At 42.9% G+C, this 18,849-nt stretch overlaps 1 protein-coding gene across 2 annotated transcripts; it reads left to right on the top strand.

Annotated features, from left to right (window-relative positions):
• The first annotated feature begins 133 nt into the window (after nt 1-133).
• LOC108031675 (dual specificity protein phosphatase 8) lies at nt 134-18,368 on the top strand. 2 transcript variants are annotated; one of them, XM_017105314.3, is made up of 4 exons: nt 139-1,021; nt 3,322-3,468; nt 6,354-6,578; nt 16,561-18,368. In XM_017105314.3, exons 1-4 carry the CDS (start codon nt 748-750, stop codon nt 17,391-17,393), a joined length of 1,479 nt encoding a protein of 492 aa, XP_016960803.1. In that variant the 5' UTR covers nt 139-747; the 3' UTR covers nt 17,394-18,368. The 2 variants fall into 2 exon arrangements, with proteins under 2 accessions (XP_050744297.1, XP_016960803.1); XM_050888340.1 differs by lacking the exon at nt 3,322-3,468 and having other exon boundaries at nt 134-1,021.
• Nucleotides 18,369-18,849: the final 481 nt, after the last annotated feature.

The following is an 18,849-nucleotide window of genomic DNA, read 5'->3' on the forward strand; positions in this document are numbered from 1 at the left end:
TTCAAAATTTCAAATCAAAAGAAACCGCTTGGCCATTAGTGTTGGTAAACTCCCAACTGCGCGCACCAACAGTAAACACTGATTTGCCGATTCCAAGAAAACACCCTGCGGTCACACCATTCGCTTCTTTATCAAATTCGGTTATCAAATTTGTTTTGCGCCCGTTCATTCCGTGCTGCGCTCATTCACTCGTTCATTCATTCGCCTTTTGAATTCCGCTTCGAACGGTTGTCTCTACACCTCAGTGCAACCAGTTCGAAAAACCTAACCCCCGCGCGAAATCCCAAGGAAATATATCTCTGGAAAATAGTACGATATATTTTCTGGCAAAAAGCAATCAGTGTTGGATATACTTTTTACGGTACTTGTGCTGCGGTGAAGAGGAAGCAGAAGCAGGTCAAACTATTAACTAGACAATAAATAGTTAAACTAGCAGTAAAAAAAAGCGAAAAACTACAACCCGCGCGTTTTCTGATTAATGAATTAACAAAAAGTGTGCGCGCTACAAGTGGAAATAAAACTCGATTTCTGGGCCCCCCCCGATTTTTTGGTTGCAACACACTTTATAACGGCAAGTGGCTCAACAAGTGGCTCGGGGATTATCTAATAAAGCCCTCCTACCCAAAATCATACCTAAATCATATAGATTATACGGGCAGCAACAACAACAAGAGCTCGACTAAAAAATATATCAATTTTAAAACAACCAAAGGCCCCATGTGTGTGTGTTAGTGCGAGCGCCTGCATATGTGTGTGAATCGAGAAACGCAGAGCAGCAGCTACAGCAACAACAACAATAACAGCAGCAGCGGCAGCAACAACAAAGCTACAACGGCAACGTCAACAGCACGCAACAACAACAACAACACCGCCACCAGCAACAACGGCCGCTGTGAGTGCGACGGAGACGGCAACAGCGTGAGTCATATAAGTGAAATGAAAATGCGGATAAAGCGAGAAGCGCCGTGTCTTCTGTTATTTATGCCAATCCAAAATACCAACAACAACAATCGCATTGGTGGTGAGTACAAAACAACAAGTAAGCAATAAGAAAAATCATACAATTTAAGATTACACTTAAGCCAATCAAGAGTGGGGGGGGGGGGGAGATGGGGAGAGCAAATTAATCTGCCTCTCTCTACCTCTGCCTCTCCCTCTCTCTCCTGATTTTTACCGCTCGGCGTGCTGTTTACTTTTGCAGGGGCGCGAAAGAGAGGGGGCGAACACACGTAAGCGTCTCCATTTCATTTCTACAACAGCAAAGGCAAAAAACCAAATAAAAAAGAAACGAACCCGAGAGAGATCAGAGACACAGAGTCAGTTACTTTTTTTCGCTCCATACGTGACTCACAATTCGCGTGTCTTTCAAAAATAAAAGCAAAAGAAGCGTTTCGATTCGTTTCTGTTGGCTGGTTAACTAAAAATATAAAAAAAAAAAGAGTCCAACAAAATACGAGTACAAATAACAAAAAACAGCAGAAAAAATGTAAAGCAAAGCAGGTTTCTCAAGCGGCCTGGCAACGCTGAAAAACCCGCTTTGAAACGACCTTTCGAGTACGAATTCATCGGCCCAACAACAGCAACACACATTACCAGCTACAACAACAGCGGCACGAGTAGGGCGAAGGAGGGCGAAAAGGGGGAGCAGAAGGAGAAAAGCAACAGCCGCAGCAACAACTTCAAACCGAAGTTGGGAGCCGCGATGAGAGGGAGCGAGAGAGGAGGAGCAGGAAGAGATAGTTGCAGGGGCCAGGGGCGCACCAAAAAGAGGGGTCTTCTAAAGCTCGAAGAGAATAGGAAAAAACTTTAAAAAAGTCTAAAATTTCACCTTCTTATCTATTTCCTTAATGAAACTATGAGTCCCCAGCAATTTAAACGCATTCAGAAAATTCCTAAACAGACTAGATCTGATAGTAAAAGCTATCAACTCAAAACTACACATCAGAATACGTTTATAAACATGTAGTTCTTTCTTTATTTTTCTAACAGCTCACCCTTAAGAGCTCTAATACCTAGCACACTTGTCAGTGCTAAAAGTGACAGTAAACACACAACTCTGCCAACAAATAAATAAGCCAGAACAATGCCTTACAGATTCGCCAAACGTTTTTAAAACCCAATCATAATAGAAAACAGAAACCTGGCTGATAACTAGTTTTAATAAACAAACAAGCCAGTGTATACTAATTAGCACTTCCCCATTTTCCACTCTCGCACACTCTACTTCTTCTCCGAGCTGCCGGCCCCCTTCGAAGCCCACACACACCAGACTCGAGACGCCCCTGGCCGGTTGCAATGCACTATTGGCATGCGATTTTTCTTTTTTTACTAGCCGCAAACAAGAGCAGCGAAAAAACTGAACCAACGTTTCCTGCCGCGGTGAAAAGTTGGTTGTGCTTCTCGTAGCTGTTGTGTTTTCTGTGTTGTTTTTTGGCTTTTGAGGTCGCTGGGCTGATAACAGCCATTTCGTGCCCCAGTAGTTGGCTGGAAGTTGTTTTCCTTTCCAGCATAAAAAGACACTGTGCGCCGAGCTGATAAAGTCAAGTCAGTCCAGGCCAACCTCCTAATGCCGCTTTGAAAACATAATACAAACCGTAGCATTCCTTATCTTATCTGGCTTCAGTCGATAGAGGGCCAAAATGGTGCTTCTCAATCAAAAGGGCTGGCTTTAAGTCATAGTTTTATGAAATACCAAATTAAAGTTATAATAATAAATATTCTAATATGTTTCTTATACAAATGTATGTCGTAAATATTTAATTAGTTAATCAATTTCTTGATTGGTAGCATGTGGTAGCATGATTTTATTTCGAAACCCTAAAATCTCGGTTCCTATGACCTCAGAACTCTTTATCATCTTCCCATTAAGCGAGACCCGGTTTCAGCTTTTGACAGCTTCGCTGCCTAGTACGATATTGCTCGTATTTACTATAAAATACTATCAAATTGGTATCGGGCGAGCTTACAAAGCGTTTTCTAATTATGCCAGCTCACTGTGATAAGCGACTTGTGAACTGCGAGCGAATGTGGAAAACTTTGGCTTTGCATTCGCGCTCGTAATCAGGCAAAAATAACGAACTCTAGAGCCGAAATAAGTGTCTTACGTCAGTTTTGGCAGGCGGCAAATCGAAACGAAATATTTTTGCGGCTTATTTGAACGGGGACCTGGCGCGACAAGTTTTTCGCACTGTGGTCCATACACCGATTGCGTCTGACATCATTGGTTATAAAATTAGGCAAATCGCTAACCGCCAATTATAATCGGTTTTGAAATCACCGCGTTTTAATGCGTATCTTCTGGTTTTGTGCTTTTCTTTGCAGCCAGCCAGAAGGACTATCCCAACAAGCGGTCCAGGGAGAATCTGGCATGTGACGAGGTGACATCGACGACGTCATCTTCCACGGCAATGAACGGCGGCGGACGGACGCCGGCGCTAACCCGCAGCTGCTCCAGTCCGGCGGTCTACGGTGAGTGAAAGCTGCGAAAGGGGGAACCCACCGGAAGGTGTGCGACCCGAAGACGGGTTTCACCAGCGGTCGGTGACTCAGTTGGACATGGTTTGGCGGAAGCAAAGAGTCAGGGGCTTATAGTTTGGCAGACTGTCGATGTATCGTCTTAAATTTTGGGATACAAGCAGCCCAAACGGTAATATTTGTGCATACCAACTTTGAACCCTGTATCTTTAAAATGTTTAGAGTTCTGTTGGGTCCAAACAAGCATAAAATATTTGGGTAATCCATCATAGCTAGTTTGATTTGCTAGGAAAAGTAGGAATCATAGTTGAGTAACTCTTATATGGAAAACTTCACTATAAACTCATGGGTAGGAGGTGAAATAGCATAGTTTTTCAATGGAAATAGAATGTGTAAGCGCCAGACTATGTTAGGAACTTCTTAAAATTTTATCACAGAAACGGAAATGTTAATTTCCTGATGTGTTGTAATGATTCACAGGAGACTGCATACCAAAGTTGGTCGTATTTACGAGGGCACTGTATCTCAGCGAATCGAGCTATCTCTCGATGGTTCTGTTGTTGCATATTTGCATGTCTAGTGCTGTTTGTGCTTATCATTGCATTTCATTTCCTACTTGGCCTAAGTTCCCTGCCCTCCCCCCTCCCCCTCCCTCGAGTTCCGCGTTTTGATAGTACAACATGGCGATAAATTGTCTCAGATTGTCGTACAATCTTTCCGTCATTTCAGCCCCTTCTTCCCCCACTTGTGAGCTCTGCTTTAACATTAAAAACAAACAGTGTTGTTGTTGCTCCGGCACGTGCTGTGAGATAAATCGCTCGCTTGAGATAGCCCCTCTCGCTCGCACCTTTAACTCGTATTTTTGCACATTACGACATCGGGCGTGCGTACATATGTACACATATATGTGCGAGCAGTATGCGAGAAGCAGCGAAACACATGCAAAACAATAATAACAAAGGTAGCCACAACAACGACTGCGATACAGTGAAATTTTCAATGTCAAACTTTTGCACATTACTCAGTTACTCACTGGCGTTGGGCATCGCACTAAATCTCGGGTTCGAGTGGGGTAGCCCTCGGCCCGTCCACCTGACAGAGGTGTGATCACATCGTGATGCTTCCTTGGGCCTCAGATGGTTCCATATATTACGCCCATCTATTAGAGGATTAGTAATGCCCCAGCAATTTATAGATGGCGCTATTAAAAATACATTAGTCCTAATCTCAATATTTTATTTATAATATAATATACTAAATACTGGAGTGATAGATCAGGCACTAGAAACAATCTTGTTTGAATTTATAATGTGAAAGACAAGCACAATACCTTGGAGAGCGGTTTCTGATAGAGATTTTTGGTATTTTGTACGTTTTCTTTCAAAGATCTAATAATTTTCCAAGCAATCACGAAAGTAAATATTTCAAATTATAATAAACAAATGAATAATCAAATAGATTGCAGTGACTCATAGGACACAATAAATAATTACATATAAGTTCAATGCCATAACAAAGGAAACTCCCTAAAAATAATAAGTTTTTTGCGAAATTGGAAATACCCTTGGCGAACTAATTAGCGATCGATGGCTGTGCGCGGGTTTGTCAACCCCCATCCCCCGTAGTATGTGTTACTAGATTATTGTTTATCAAAACACGTCAGCTGAGTCACTCTGGAAATATTTATGAAATCTGTTAATTGCATTCTGAATATACTACTACCTATATATATATGAATGTGGCGCTATCAGAGGTGGATGCGTAAATGCCGCAATGACAATCATCTTTACGTGTAAAGTCAACGTGTTGTCGATGACTAATGCAAGTGATTTCCGTGTGACCCACAAAGTGCAGTCGGCCCAAAAAGTAAATATAAACGAACTACACGAAGTTGGGTTGCCATGGCTCTGAGTGCTATCAATTAACACGCAACCCAATGACAAATAATCGATGAACCAGGGCCGGGGGAGCTAATGGTGGGCTGGGGTGTCTATGGCCAAAACCGCAGGGCATATGCTGGTCCCTGGAACCGCACTTCAATCTAAACATTACACTTGAAGAAGAAAATTGGGGGGGAGAAAATACAGTATCAAGAACAAGATTCACCGTATTGAGTAAGTCAGCAGTTTGCAGATAGTTAGGACCCATTTATGAAGCAGATTTTCCAATGGTTAACCATCTCTTTATAAGGATGTAACCTTTTATAGGTTTTTAGGGTGGTTTTTGTTAGATTTCAAAGACTATGGTTCGTTTTTCGGAGTGTAGTTAGACGGTGCACAATTATAGATACACATAGAGAGGGAAGAAAAAACAATTGCGCGGCTCATTGAGAGTGCTACGAACTCGGGGACGGCCATGAGGCAACGTGAAGCCACCCCTCGGCCCGCTGACCGCCCGGGTCCCTCCCCCTTCCCCTACTCCTCCACCTTCGACTCGCCCACTGCCAATAAAACTGAACCCAACTGAACTGAGACTATGCCTCTGTGTGTGGCATGACTCATGCAACAGCAACAGAAACAGAGGCCCCAGAGCAGACGAATCCAATCGAAACGAAACCGCCCGGCGGAGGAGGGGTGAAAAAAAATAAACAATTTGTTGTGGCAAAATTTAGACGTTGTACACAACAATAGATACAGAAAACAGGGCCAGGCCATCACAACTACTACGGCCCCATCCCCATCCCCATCCCCATCACAATGATCATTTGCCAGACTCTTTTGTTGCATGACATCGCGAATTGGCAAACTTCCACCGCGCGGTTCAGGGAACAGAGATCGCCCCGACAATGGGCGCACTTTCTGTACGCCGTTTGGGGCAGATAGAACTTTTCCATTATTTACTCATAAAAACTAATGATCCGATCCGCATGTATCTTGCAGATATAGAAACACATCCCGCCTCGCCCGTGTTCCCGCATCTATTGCTGGGCAATGGCCGCGACGCCGACGATCCCAGCAGCGTGGGCGCCAACTGTGTGCTGAACGTTACCTGCCAAAGTCCCAACGAGAGCCATCTGCAGGGCCTCAAGTACATGCAAATACCTGCCAGCGATACGCCCCATCAGAACATCAAGCAGTACTTCCAGGAGGCCTACGACTTTATCGGTGAGTTTCGATAAAAAATGGGAATAGGAATATATCACAATCATCCTATAATTAGATCTTCAATCCTATGGATACTAAAAAATAATAGATTCACCGACAAATTTTTGTATTAGGGTTCTTAACTTAGAAAGAGGATATTTTTCTGAGGATCTTTTCATCTTTTCCCTATGATGGATCTTAAGTCCTATAAATATGGAAACAAATATTTTATCCCTTGAAACCTTTGTGTATTTAGGTTCTTATAAGGTATAATAATCTTTACATTCGACTTTATGCAGATTATAAGCACAACGAAGTTATCAGACCAAAGATAAGCAAAGGTTTTATTATAACAAGAGATGACGAATGCTTCCTTTTCGTTAAAATTTTCGCTTGATTATGGTAAACTTTTCCAAATATTTACTGGAGATTAGGCTGGCTAAGTTTATGGAAAAATATTATGGAATTCCGTGGAAGCTTGGGCTCTCCGAATCGAGTCCGAGAATCCGAGTTACGCTTAGTCATCATCTTTGGCGATTCGCGATCGGGAATTGCTAAACGTGACTTGTTATTGGATGCCTGGCGGCGGGCTTTTCAGTGGTCAGCGAGCAGCGGGCTCATTTGTGGATTTTGCATAACTGTTTTAGTCTGGCTTCCACTTCCCTTCCTCTGGGCGGGTTGGAAAATTCGTTATTGACTTTTTGTTTGCCCCCTTTTTTTTGGGGGTTTCGTGTGCTCTTAGCGTTTTGTGCTGCCCTCAGCGCTTTTCCCACACAGCCAAGCACACTACACAAGTTGTTAATTTTAAATGAAAATAATAATATGTAGCCAAACGGAAAAAAGGGGCACGAGGTGGCCGGAGAGCGCTTTAGCCGTGGAATATAATGCTGACGTCAATCGCATTTTTCCATTTTCTATGTCCAAAGCTGTTCATCAAGTATTTCTGTTTGAATTTTTTTATAATCTTTTTTCCAAGCAAATGTCTCGGCACGTGTGCACGAGCTTTGTCGTTCTTATGGCTTTTTTCTCCGTATTATTAATGTTTTTTTGTAGCGTCTGTGGTTTAAGTAGTGCAAATATATCATCTAAAACAAGCGCGAGAAAAGCCGAGTGGGCGGGGTAAGAACGTCCGACGATCGGAGACCTCCAAACTAGGTGTCTCTAAAAAGTGATGTGATTGTTGTACACAGAAGTGGATTGTATGGGATTGGGTTTTCAAAATAGATGCTTTATTTTAATGCCTTTGACCCTATTTTAAATAAATAAGAGTATGTCTGGGGTTTTGTATCTAATAGATACAGATAGTATATTATAGATATAAATCGAAAGAAAGCACAAAATGGAAATTGGAATGACTTATTTATCTAAAAATACGATAAAATTTAAATAGATCAGATTCCTATCTACCCATATAATACGAAATGTTGTTATTACTTGCAAATCATAAAAAGTGGAGATTAAGAAGCATGCAATATTATTTCTATTTATAGTCCTAATTTAGTAGGGATCTATAAAACCTGTGAAGATTACGGGACTTCTAAGCGAAGCTCAAATCACAGTTTTCCACTTGGTGGAGCTCATCTGCCCCACTCCCTCGCTCCCATAGAAACAATTGGGGAGAGCGTGTGTGTGTGTGGGGATAAGGAGCAGTGCTCCTTCCTCCTCCTGAAGTTGTTTTTGTTTTTGCCGCTCCTACGCTTATCCACTCGCTCTTTGCCGTGCCTCCTTCGTTCCTGCCGTCTCCTTCGTTCGTCGCCACATTGTTGTTGCTGTTGCGTGTTGGCGTTGGCAGACAGCATGGCGGCAGCGGCGTCGTCGTCGCGTTGTTGTTGCTATTGCTGCCCCTTGTGTCCCCGTTACTGTGTTGCGACTTTGGTCACACTGAAAAAATCAAAGTAAAACCCAGGGGATTTTGTAAAAAAAATTATTTATTTTATAATACCTTATCTATCTTATAAAACCTTTAAAAACAACAGATAATGCAAAATAAATTAAATTATTCTGAAGGCTGCTCTTCCGAGATAAAAGTTTATCACAAAGTAAATTCAGTAAAATTTGATAGTGCAACTGCGAGCTTAAGCTAGTTTGTTTTCAACGGTGCACCCAGGTTACCAGTTTTCCCGGGTAATGGAAATTTTATGCAGATTGCAGCAGCAACAACAACGGGGCTAACTAACCGAGCTAACCAGCCAACCGCAAACGTCCTTTCTGATAAGGGTTGTCCTCGACTCGCTTCCTGCGCCGCCTGCCCCGACTGTTAGTGTGATTTGGGCCACCACTGTGCGCCGGGATGACTCATCGCCAGTCCGTTTTGTTGCTCGTTCACAATGCAATGTGGAACACAGCGAGCGAGATGGCGAGCGAGTGGGTGGTGGGTGGGCGGTCGGCGGTCGGTGGGATGGATTGGATGGGTGAACGGTACAGCCGCATCGATTTTTCTGTTGGCTTCTTATTGTTGTTATTTATTGCGCCGCCAGCGGCACTTCTCACCCCCCTCTCTTTCTCGCCCGCTGGCGCTGTTTCGTTTTGGCATATGTTCTATTTTTGTAAACATTTCGGTTCCTGCTTATGAGTCATCGTTTCGCTTTTCTTTTTTCTTTTACTGGGTTATCCTTGTGCGTGTGGCCTCGACTGTTGGTGCTGTTTACTGTTTGTGTGTGTTTGTTGTTGCGGATGTCAGGTGCGGGGGAGCAACAGCTGCTCAGTAGCGCTGCCTCTTGCTCTCCTGCTCACCCCCTCTCGCCGTTTTGTTTGCATCTGTCAGATCAAAAATTCTCGATTCGCTTTTCTTCTTGCCAGCACACTGAGAGAAAACTAATTTAATATATAATGATCATAGATATCAAAATTTATTAATTGTTGGAAAAATTGATGGAAATTTAAAAATTTCATATTGTTTACACAACAAAAATTTATTTTTAAAATGAATTTTTAATATTATCTTTATTTTATCTCCACCAACCTACTTTTTCTTCACCTCATTTCTTTTATCCATGCTCAAGTATTATTTTTATAAATGCTCTACCTCTCTCGCTCTCGCTCACCCACACCCGCGCGAAAAACACATTAGTACTCAGGCACGAAGTAACGGTGGGTGGGGGAGACGGAAAAGAAGAAGCAGGAGGAGGTGGCGGCGACGGCGAAGAAGAAGCAGGGAAAAGTGTATGTATTTTGTACCGAGTGCATGAGTCATGATTTCGCCTTCTCTGGCTGTGTGTGAGTGTGGCTGCCCCTGCCTTTTGCGCATTCGTTTTTGGTTTGCCGTCGTCACCTTATGCCTATTATTATTGTTTTATTTCGCCCGAATATAAGTATGCTCTTACCCCCCGTCTGCCTCTTCTTGTGATTCCTCATTGTTGCGTTGCTTTTCGTTTTCCATTCATCATAACAGCACTTTGTGTGAGGGGGTGCTGTGGCGGCGGGGGGTGGTGCAAAAGAGGAAGCACCGCTATTTTGAAGCAAAGCTTGAATTGAGCTCAACGCCGGCAGCGCTGCGGCAGAGCGGCGGCAGAGGCTCATTAGGCGACAGCAGAGTTCGAGGCCCCAATTGTTGTTTTTTGCTGCAGTGTAGTTGTCGGATAATGCTAATGTCATTATGCTGTGTCATTAACATGAGCTATAAACCAAGCGGCCACTTGGCCTAGAAAGCAATCAAAGCCTCAATTGTCAGGAAATTGAACGGTAGTGCTTGGTCTATTGCTCGCTATAAAGATTCATTTGGAACAGAGATCGCTAAAACAGGTTAAAGGAATTCTTAATTACGATAAGACTTTATTTGGGTTCTAGATCTACAGATATCTTTAAAGCAAGAAAACAGCCCAATCTTCAATATAAACAAAGTATTAGAATACAATCCTATGATCAACCTTCAGTGAGAACGTTTCTACAAAGAGTTAAAAGTAAAACCATGTCTTCAAGGTGCCTGAATTTTTAGAAGACTTTCAAAGAAAAAGAAAAAGTTCGTATACAATCCAACAAGGCCACCATAAACAAATCTAAATAAGGCCCTGAATACAAGATACTAGGCAAAATAAACACCTATGTTTAAATTCGAAACCGCCAAGGTGTTCGATTCTGGAGGTCCCATAATATTTTTCGTTGTATCTCAGAGCTTTCTCGCTCTTTCCACATCCTTCGGAACGAGTATCTGCTGCGGGGCCTAATCAATTTGTCAAGTTATCGCCGCGATGTCTGTGCTGACTGTACCCTGACTGTATTATTTGTGCGCCAAGTTATCAAGTTATCAAGCCATCAACTTTTATCTGCCAGCGCACGGAGGAGGCCTCTTTGGCAAACTAACTTAATCTACAATGGAGCATATATATACGGCCGCGGGTTACGGTTGTGCACACACAGTCGCAGAAGCAGCTAAGTAAACTGGAAGCGGCGGAGGCCCCTCGAGAACATTTGGTGATAGCGGCACATACATACGGCTGGACAGCTGATTAGATATAACTATGAATGCATATGTTCGAATATATACAAACAGTTGCGGTTAAAAAAACAGAAGGTTATCATGCTTTAAAACACACAAAAAAAATCGTTATCGGTTGAATTTAGGCTCTAGTGTTGAAAAAGCACAAAAAAACAAGGTTTCATTTTGACAGAAATATATGGGGCACACGAGTAGAGAGAACTCGAAAAATCCTTTGGCTAGTGAGTAATCGAAATTCCGTTGGCAGGCAAAACAAAAAAGAAATAACCGAAACAACAAAATCCCGAGGTGACATTTTTGTTGGCCGCCGTGCACATAATTTCAATATTCGTCAGCCGGCTATTTATAAAGTGCAAAAATCAACCAAGCAAAATAAACTGAAAATCTTCGCACAGGAATTTCGTATTTGAAATTTGCGCTGCGACTTCGGATTCTTTTTGTTGTTTTGGCCGGGCGCACGAGAAATGCGAAATTATAAGGCACTCAATCATTTACAGGGAACCCACGCCTACACTTCCTCGTTTCCGTGCTACACGGGAAGAAATATCTTTTGATGATCGTATATCTATAGATCGTATATTTTTGAAGCAAACTCTCGCTTATTCGACCTATCTGTACCCCATTTCAGTGAGTAACGATTGACACTCTGAAAACTATCTAATCACTTTTGAACAATACAAACAAAGGCGTTGTGTACCTATTCATCAATGCCTCCCTTTGGAGGCTTTTGCGCCCGCGCACTTTGCATTTTCCCAAGTGTTTTATTTGCGCGCAATGTGTTTATGAAACATTTCGATTGTTGTTATTGCCGTTGCGCATGCTCTTCATGAATCACTCGAGGAGAGCCCCGATCCATCTGAATACCTCACTCACTATACTCACTGTGCCGGGCCGATGTTTGGGTTGAAGGCGACTTCAAAGTGCAGGCTGTCTTGGCAGCTTTTGTTGGTTCCGTATGACTCGACACGTCAAAGTCGAGATTCGCCAAGTTGAAGGTCAAGTTGAGATCCCCACTCTCTTTGTTGTGGATGATTCAGCGCCGTCGTATCGCCATTTAAGTGTCCTGGCACCTGCCGCACTCAGACTCACACTGTCGCGGTCTCTTTCGGTCGCCCCATAGCCGTCTCTTTCTGGCTGAATCAGAAACTCGCATGAGTAAGCGGGTATTCTTAATGATAAACAGTCGCCGAAAGTAATTAAATATTTCGAATATAAACAGAACTACTTGTTGCTGGACAACGTGCTTCGGTAGGAACAGCGAAGAGCACACAAATAGCATCGGATTAAAGTAGTTCCAATACAGGAAGCTAGGATTACAATACCTAAGACTGTACTAAGGAATACTATATATTTTATATTTGTTATTAAATTTTAACACAGAAGATGATCACAATTTTATTAGAGTCCCCTAAAAGATCATATGCCATTTTTCTTAGGCGTAATATCATACCTATGTTGTTTTGCACACTTTTTTACGTTAAATCCTTAATGATCCCTTACTTTCATACTATCTCCCTGAACATTGCTGTTACATTTAACAACTCATTCATATATCATGTTCCCCGTGCCCAAAGGTTGTTTCGGTTTCTGTTTTCGGTTCTGATTCTGATTCCGATTCCGATTCTGTTGCCGTTTCTGTTTCTTTTTCTGGCCATGACTCAGAGGGAGTTGCGAGAGTTTCGCGCCCTGGACACTTTTGGTTGACCCTAGGGTCCAAGATCCGGGACTTAATCATCACGAGAAAAAGTGAAATGATGCATTGGGCAGGCGGACATTGAGCGCAAGGGCCCAGAAACGTCGCGACAGGCAGTCATCTTGGTCTGGCGAGACGCTGATACCATACCCACACCCCACACCACACACCCCAAACACCATACAGCACCACACCATGCGGTCCCATGCCATCCCAACGCAAAGGCATCCCAGCTGTCAGACAGTCGTCTGCCACTTGGCCCACTTCTGAGCCGAAATCACCAGATGACGCACCCGGGGGCCCGACAATAAAAAACAACAAGAAAACATCGCTACTGTTGCACTTAATCATACATTCATCGGTGTAAGAATTCGGTGACTACCCAAAGTTGGCATTACGCATCGCCCCCTAAATGGAGTCACGACGCCCGGCCCTTCGGAATGGTGGCAACGTGTACTGTCCCATTAGAGGCACGACTCCCCGGGAACTATCAGTCATCCACAGTCATCGCCTGGGCATGTGCTCCGGTGAACTAAGTCAGTCCGTTTAGTCATACGCATGCAGGCGCTATTGGCGATTAGTAATTCCCCGCAGCATACATGGCGGGCATATTTGTCATGAACAATAAACAATTACCGAAGCCCCGCTTCCCAATAATCCGGCAAAGCCTCCGCTTCGAGTTCCGCTTTCTGGGAACAAAATAAACCCAGTAGTATGCAAAAGGAAAACAAACAAATTACTGTTGGGAACCATGATTAGAGGTTTCATCAGAACCGTGATGGGACATCAAAATAACAGAAGATTAGCTTAGTGGCAATATTATAATGTTGGTGGATGCACTTAGAACCTGTTTTACTATTATATACCCAGAGCTCAAATTATTTTTACTTATTCCGTTGGTACATCATGGTATATATAAGTCACTGGTCGTTACCCTGATATCTTGCTGTAACTAGTTCCTTGTCACTTTTTAGTCACTGTGATAAAACTGAACTTGAGCCCAATTAGCCAGAACAGCTTGGTAGTGACTCAAACTATGGTTTTGCGAAATTCATTCATCGTTTACAGCTACTTCTGGCCGGTGTTTGCGAAACTCCTCGGCCCCTGGCGTTCTGCATTATTGTTTCTTGGGCTCTTCTAGCCCACATGAGTCACATGTGGTGCGGTGTGTGCGAGACAGGCGCGTTTACGGCGCGTTTTATGCGCGATTTTAACTGTCTGAGCGACGGGGTCATTAACTAAGAGGATTTATGAGCGCCGTGCGAACGGAACGGAACGGGGACGGTGACCAATTGTCTGCCATCGTACGCTTAATGACCATCTTTCTTTATCTACGCGGCTGTCTTCTGGCCTCCCCCCGATCGGCGGGTCTATTTTTGGCCAGCCTATAGATTGGTCATCTCTTTATTTGCCGATTTTGATTCCCCCGTCGTGCACTGGGAGAAAAGCAACCAAGGATTTCGAGGTTCATAGCCAGGCAACTCAAGAAAATGCTTGATAAGATAAAGATATATCATATCTTGGTATGATATATTTGTTGAAAATAGAAATTATAATACATATCATCTGGAAATTGCTTTAAGCTGGCAGTGTATATGAGATACACCACATAATAGTATGATATTTTTACTGAAAATAGAAAATATTTCATATTCAGTAAATCTCAAATTCAGTGAACCTCAAGCTGAAGATAGTTTTGTGAATCCCCCTCTTAGGCCGAGGCCGTGACAAATAACCCAACTTCGATGGCTTCCTTTCGGTTAGTGTACCATAGTTTCTGAGGCAAGAACCCATTTGGGGCCTCTGACGTACTGGCTTCAGGTACTTGAGCACCCATTAGTTATCTCTGAATGGCAGTTGATTATTTATTTATGATGGATTTTCCCCGGGGCCAGGTTATAGTTGCTATATCATCACCAGCGACCCGATAAGAGGGCTAACTCGATTTGATTTCACTTGACTGGTGTGTGAACTGCAATTCATAAGTGTAGTCGAAATTGGTGAAATAGAAGTTGTGCGGTAGGGAAGGTCTCCTTATCGCAGCCCACTTTGCACCCCCTCTGTTCATTGATAAATCAAGCACTCGGCCATCTCACCTCTCCAGATGGGCAGGCCGGGGAAAAAGGGGTGGGTCTGGGTCTGAAGGCTGACAATATGGCTGCAATTCCGAGTGAGTTACACGCGCCTTCCAGATTTATCGCTGATATCACCTCCTCGGCCATGGGGCCAGGGGTGGGCAGAGTGCACTGTGGCAAATAGGGGGTGCGGTTGGGGGAGGGCGGTAGGCGCCTGGTGACTAACAAGGCTTCGCTTCTGCCCGACTGGCTGGTTATCAGCTGTTTGGAAATCAGACAAGTGTTGCCTTGTTTGCATTATGAGTAAGCATCGATTAGGAAAGGCTGCCCCATTCCCCTATAAAGGCCCCTCTCGGAAGCCCCCAGTTGCTTTTTATTTGTGCACACCACCAACCCAAAATCACACCACAACCAATTCCTGGGCGATAAGATAATGCTTATTTTTTCGGTGGTGGCTTTATGTGGTTACAGTCGAACTTCTGTAGCTGGAAACTTGGATTGGAACGTGATTAAGTTGTATCTGTAAGTCGCTAGGAACGAGAAAGTAAGATGTTCTACGGTAGAACTATATGAATCTTGCTTTCTGGGTCTGTCAGTAGTAAGTGTCGTTTTGTAACAGACATAGTATAAGTTCCCAATGATTGTAAAATATATGTTTGAACTAACCTATAACCAGATTATATTAAAATGTTCTATATGTAAGTCGTTAGGAACAAGGAAGGAAAGTAAGATGTTGGAATATTTTTCTTTTTCGAGTCCGTTAGTTGTTAGTTCCTTCTTGTAATTGGGATAATGAAAGTTCCTATTATTCTACATATATAATGTATTATAGAAAATTGAAAAAGTTCATTTATAACTTATTTTAGTATTATACTAATTAAAGATCCAGTTGGTGGTATTAGTATTTATTATGTAATTAAAAACCCCAGTTAGTTGCCCCATTTTCTGGGGCATTGTAGGACTATCCCCTTACTGAGTCTTCACTGTACTTCATTATGGCGAGCCTTGGAAAAAGTACGCCGTATGCTGCGGATTCTTCTCGGCTCTCTTCCTCTTCCTCCTGCCGCTTATCTCTGGCCAAAAATAACAACGTAAATTATGAGTTAATGTGCCCACGTGTGTGTGAGTGTGGGTAAGCGGGTGTGTGTGCGCGCGTGTGAGGGTATAAAAATGTTCTGTCAATAAGCCTCGTCGCTTTGTTGCTGTTGTTGTTGCCAGATGATGATGACTCATATCAGCAAAATTCACACAGTCCAGTTGCCGACCGAGAGAGTGGGAGAGCGGACTTACAGAGAGAGAGAGAGAGAGAGGGCAGCACAGGCCCACCAATACACTGAAAGTATCGACGGGGCGATATCAACACAACGACAACATCATCGAAGCTTCCACGTTCGACGTTCAAAATTCGAAAAGTTTCTCCGTCGCCAGAGATGCAAAATCAGAGCTATAAATAGCTAAAATAAGAACCTAAAATAAAATACTTCTCAAGCCAAAAAAAGTTAAAAACTCAATCAAGAACTGAATGTATTATCTTTTTTCAATCAAGTTGTTGTTAAAAAAAAGTACTGGAAAAACAATAAATGCATATTGATAGAGTTAAAATCGTATTTTTCTAAGCCTTTGTTTTATCAAAATATTTTTTAACGGCGAAAACCTTTAAAAATAACTTCGTCAGTCAAAAAAATTCTATGATAAGATAGCTCATACCAAACCCATTTCTATTTTTTCAATATTTGTTCATAAAACCTTTTACCACCTTATAATGTTGACTAAAACGATTTTTTCTTTGATATTTTGCAGAAGATGCACGGAAAACGGGTTCCCGAGTGCTGTTGCACTGCCACGCGGGGATTTCGCGCAGCGCCACCATCGCCATCGCCTACGTCATGCGCTACAAGTCGCTCTCCCTGCTGGAGGCCTACAAACTGGTGAAAGTGGCCCGGCCGATCATCTCGCCGAATCTGAACTTCATGGGCCAGCTGCTGGAGTTGGAGCAGAACCTGCGCAAGAGCGGAGTCCTGGCACCCGCCACCCCGCACCTGAACAGTCCCAGTAATCCCTCGGGATCCGCGCTGGGCTCATCGTGCACCCCGTCTAGTCAACTGGTGGAGCAGCCGGAGGAGGAGGAGATCGAGGAGAAGCGGGAGCAGCGGGAGCGTGGCAAGTCCAAGTCGGATAGCGAGGCCATGGACGAGGATGTGTACGACTACGATGATGTGGACAGCGGTGCCGGCAGCCTGGCGGGCAGCAATTGCTCCTCCCGGCTGACCTCACCCCCGATAACCCCGGATGACGAGGCGCCCAGCACCTCGGCGGCAGCGTCGACGGTGTCGGAACTGGATTCACCAAGCTCGACCAGCAGCAGTGGCATCTGTTCCCTGCTCCAGTCCACCAGCTCATCCGTATCATCCTGCGCAATCAGCAAGCCAAATCTGCTGTCGCCCACGAGGCAGTTGGCTCTGTTCAAGCGCAATTCGCCCGCCAAACTGCGATTGGATCTGGAGTCCAGCTATGCACCCGCGTCACCCATCCCAAAGTCCTCGCCCTGGCTATCGGTGCCATCCACGCCCGTCTGCGAGGAGTCACCGGAAGGCAGGATCAACCCCTTGGCCAGGAACTCGACGAGGGACTGAGACAGGGTCCCCGCGAGAAGCCGCCGCCAACTAGCAGCTGTGAAAAGAAAGAAAATGTACGGGCAATTGCCGCTTTCTTTATGATCAAAACTAGAGCTGATAAAGTTGTATTTTTCTTCAAGAATATGTAGAAAATGACCAAGTTTTTAAGTATTTTAAACCTACTAAACTACTAAAACTAAAGAATTTTTTACCTGGTTGAAGAATATGTATTTTATCAAATCAAAAACGGCAAGAGGTCTGCTACTTCCTATAGAACAAGGTGATGCTTAAATAGTACATCAAGCCACCTTTTGCAACGTGTAAATAAGAACGTTCATAAACTGTACATACAAACGTACCTAAAACAAAACACAAGGGAAAGAAATACCAATTGCAGCTTAAACTACTTGCAGTACTTTTTAAGGGCTTTTGTAATGTATTTCTTCTACGCAACCCCTGACCCAACACAAAACAAATACAACTAAATAATCCAAAACAACCAACTGGAGAAATTGTTTAAGAAAAAAGAAAACCTCGTACATGTTAATCTAGTTTAAATTTAGTCGTAAGCGAATCTTAACTATACCTATACACACATAAACTATATTAAACTTCACATAGTAAAATGAAAATCCAAAATGCACTGCAACTATTTCTGCTGACTTGCCACACCAAAACAAACCCAACCCTATTCCCAAAAAAAAGAGAAAACCCGCCATACACACAGCAAAGATCTTATCAAAACTGTTCTAAGTTTTATCAACCCGCTATAGCCACACCCACACTCTATATACTTGCATGTAGTTAAGTTACTTCTTGAAAGTGAGGAAAGTTTGTGTTTTCTAGTTTTAGTTATTTATATGAAGCGAGCGCGTGAGAGGATAATGAATGCGATTTGATTCATTTGTATTAGGCCGTAAAGTTAGTAGGCTAAGATACACCTAAAAGTGTAACCCATGTGTTAAGTAAACGGAAATTATAATAGTAACCAAACCAACTGCTGTTTTTATTTCAATTTTAAACAGGACCGCCAAAGTGAAAAGTGCTGCACAGTTTGGAGAAATGGTTCTTAACAATACTGCCTTTCAGCTCTGTAGAGCAGCCAGCCCTGGTAGTTGAGCTCAGGAATATCGATAGCTGTCGGACTAAGCATATCGAAATAAATGGTATAGGGGAACCCCACGCCTTTCTGCTTTCTTTATAAAATAATATAATATTAATTACCATGGTAAGAGTAAAATACTTTAAAGAAAAAGTTATTAATTTAAAGAACTATTTAATAAATTTTGTCGTGTCACTTGCATACGTGAAAATAATATTTTGCGTTCTATACTCAAATTTTTCAACTAAATTTAAATGTTCTTAATTTCATTAAAATTAACTTTTTCATTTTCATTAATGTTAATGTAACAATTAATGTTAAATTTTATACTTTTCTTTGTTTTTTTTTTAAATATAGAAACATATTTTTATA

This window comes from Drosophila biarmipes, chromosome 3R (assembly GCF_025231255.1).
Source record: "Drosophila biarmipes strain raj3 chromosome 3R, RU_DBia_V1.1, whole genome shotgun sequence".
Taxonomy (NCBI): Eukaryota; Metazoa; Arthropoda; class Insecta; order Diptera; family Drosophilidae; genus Drosophila; species Drosophila biarmipes.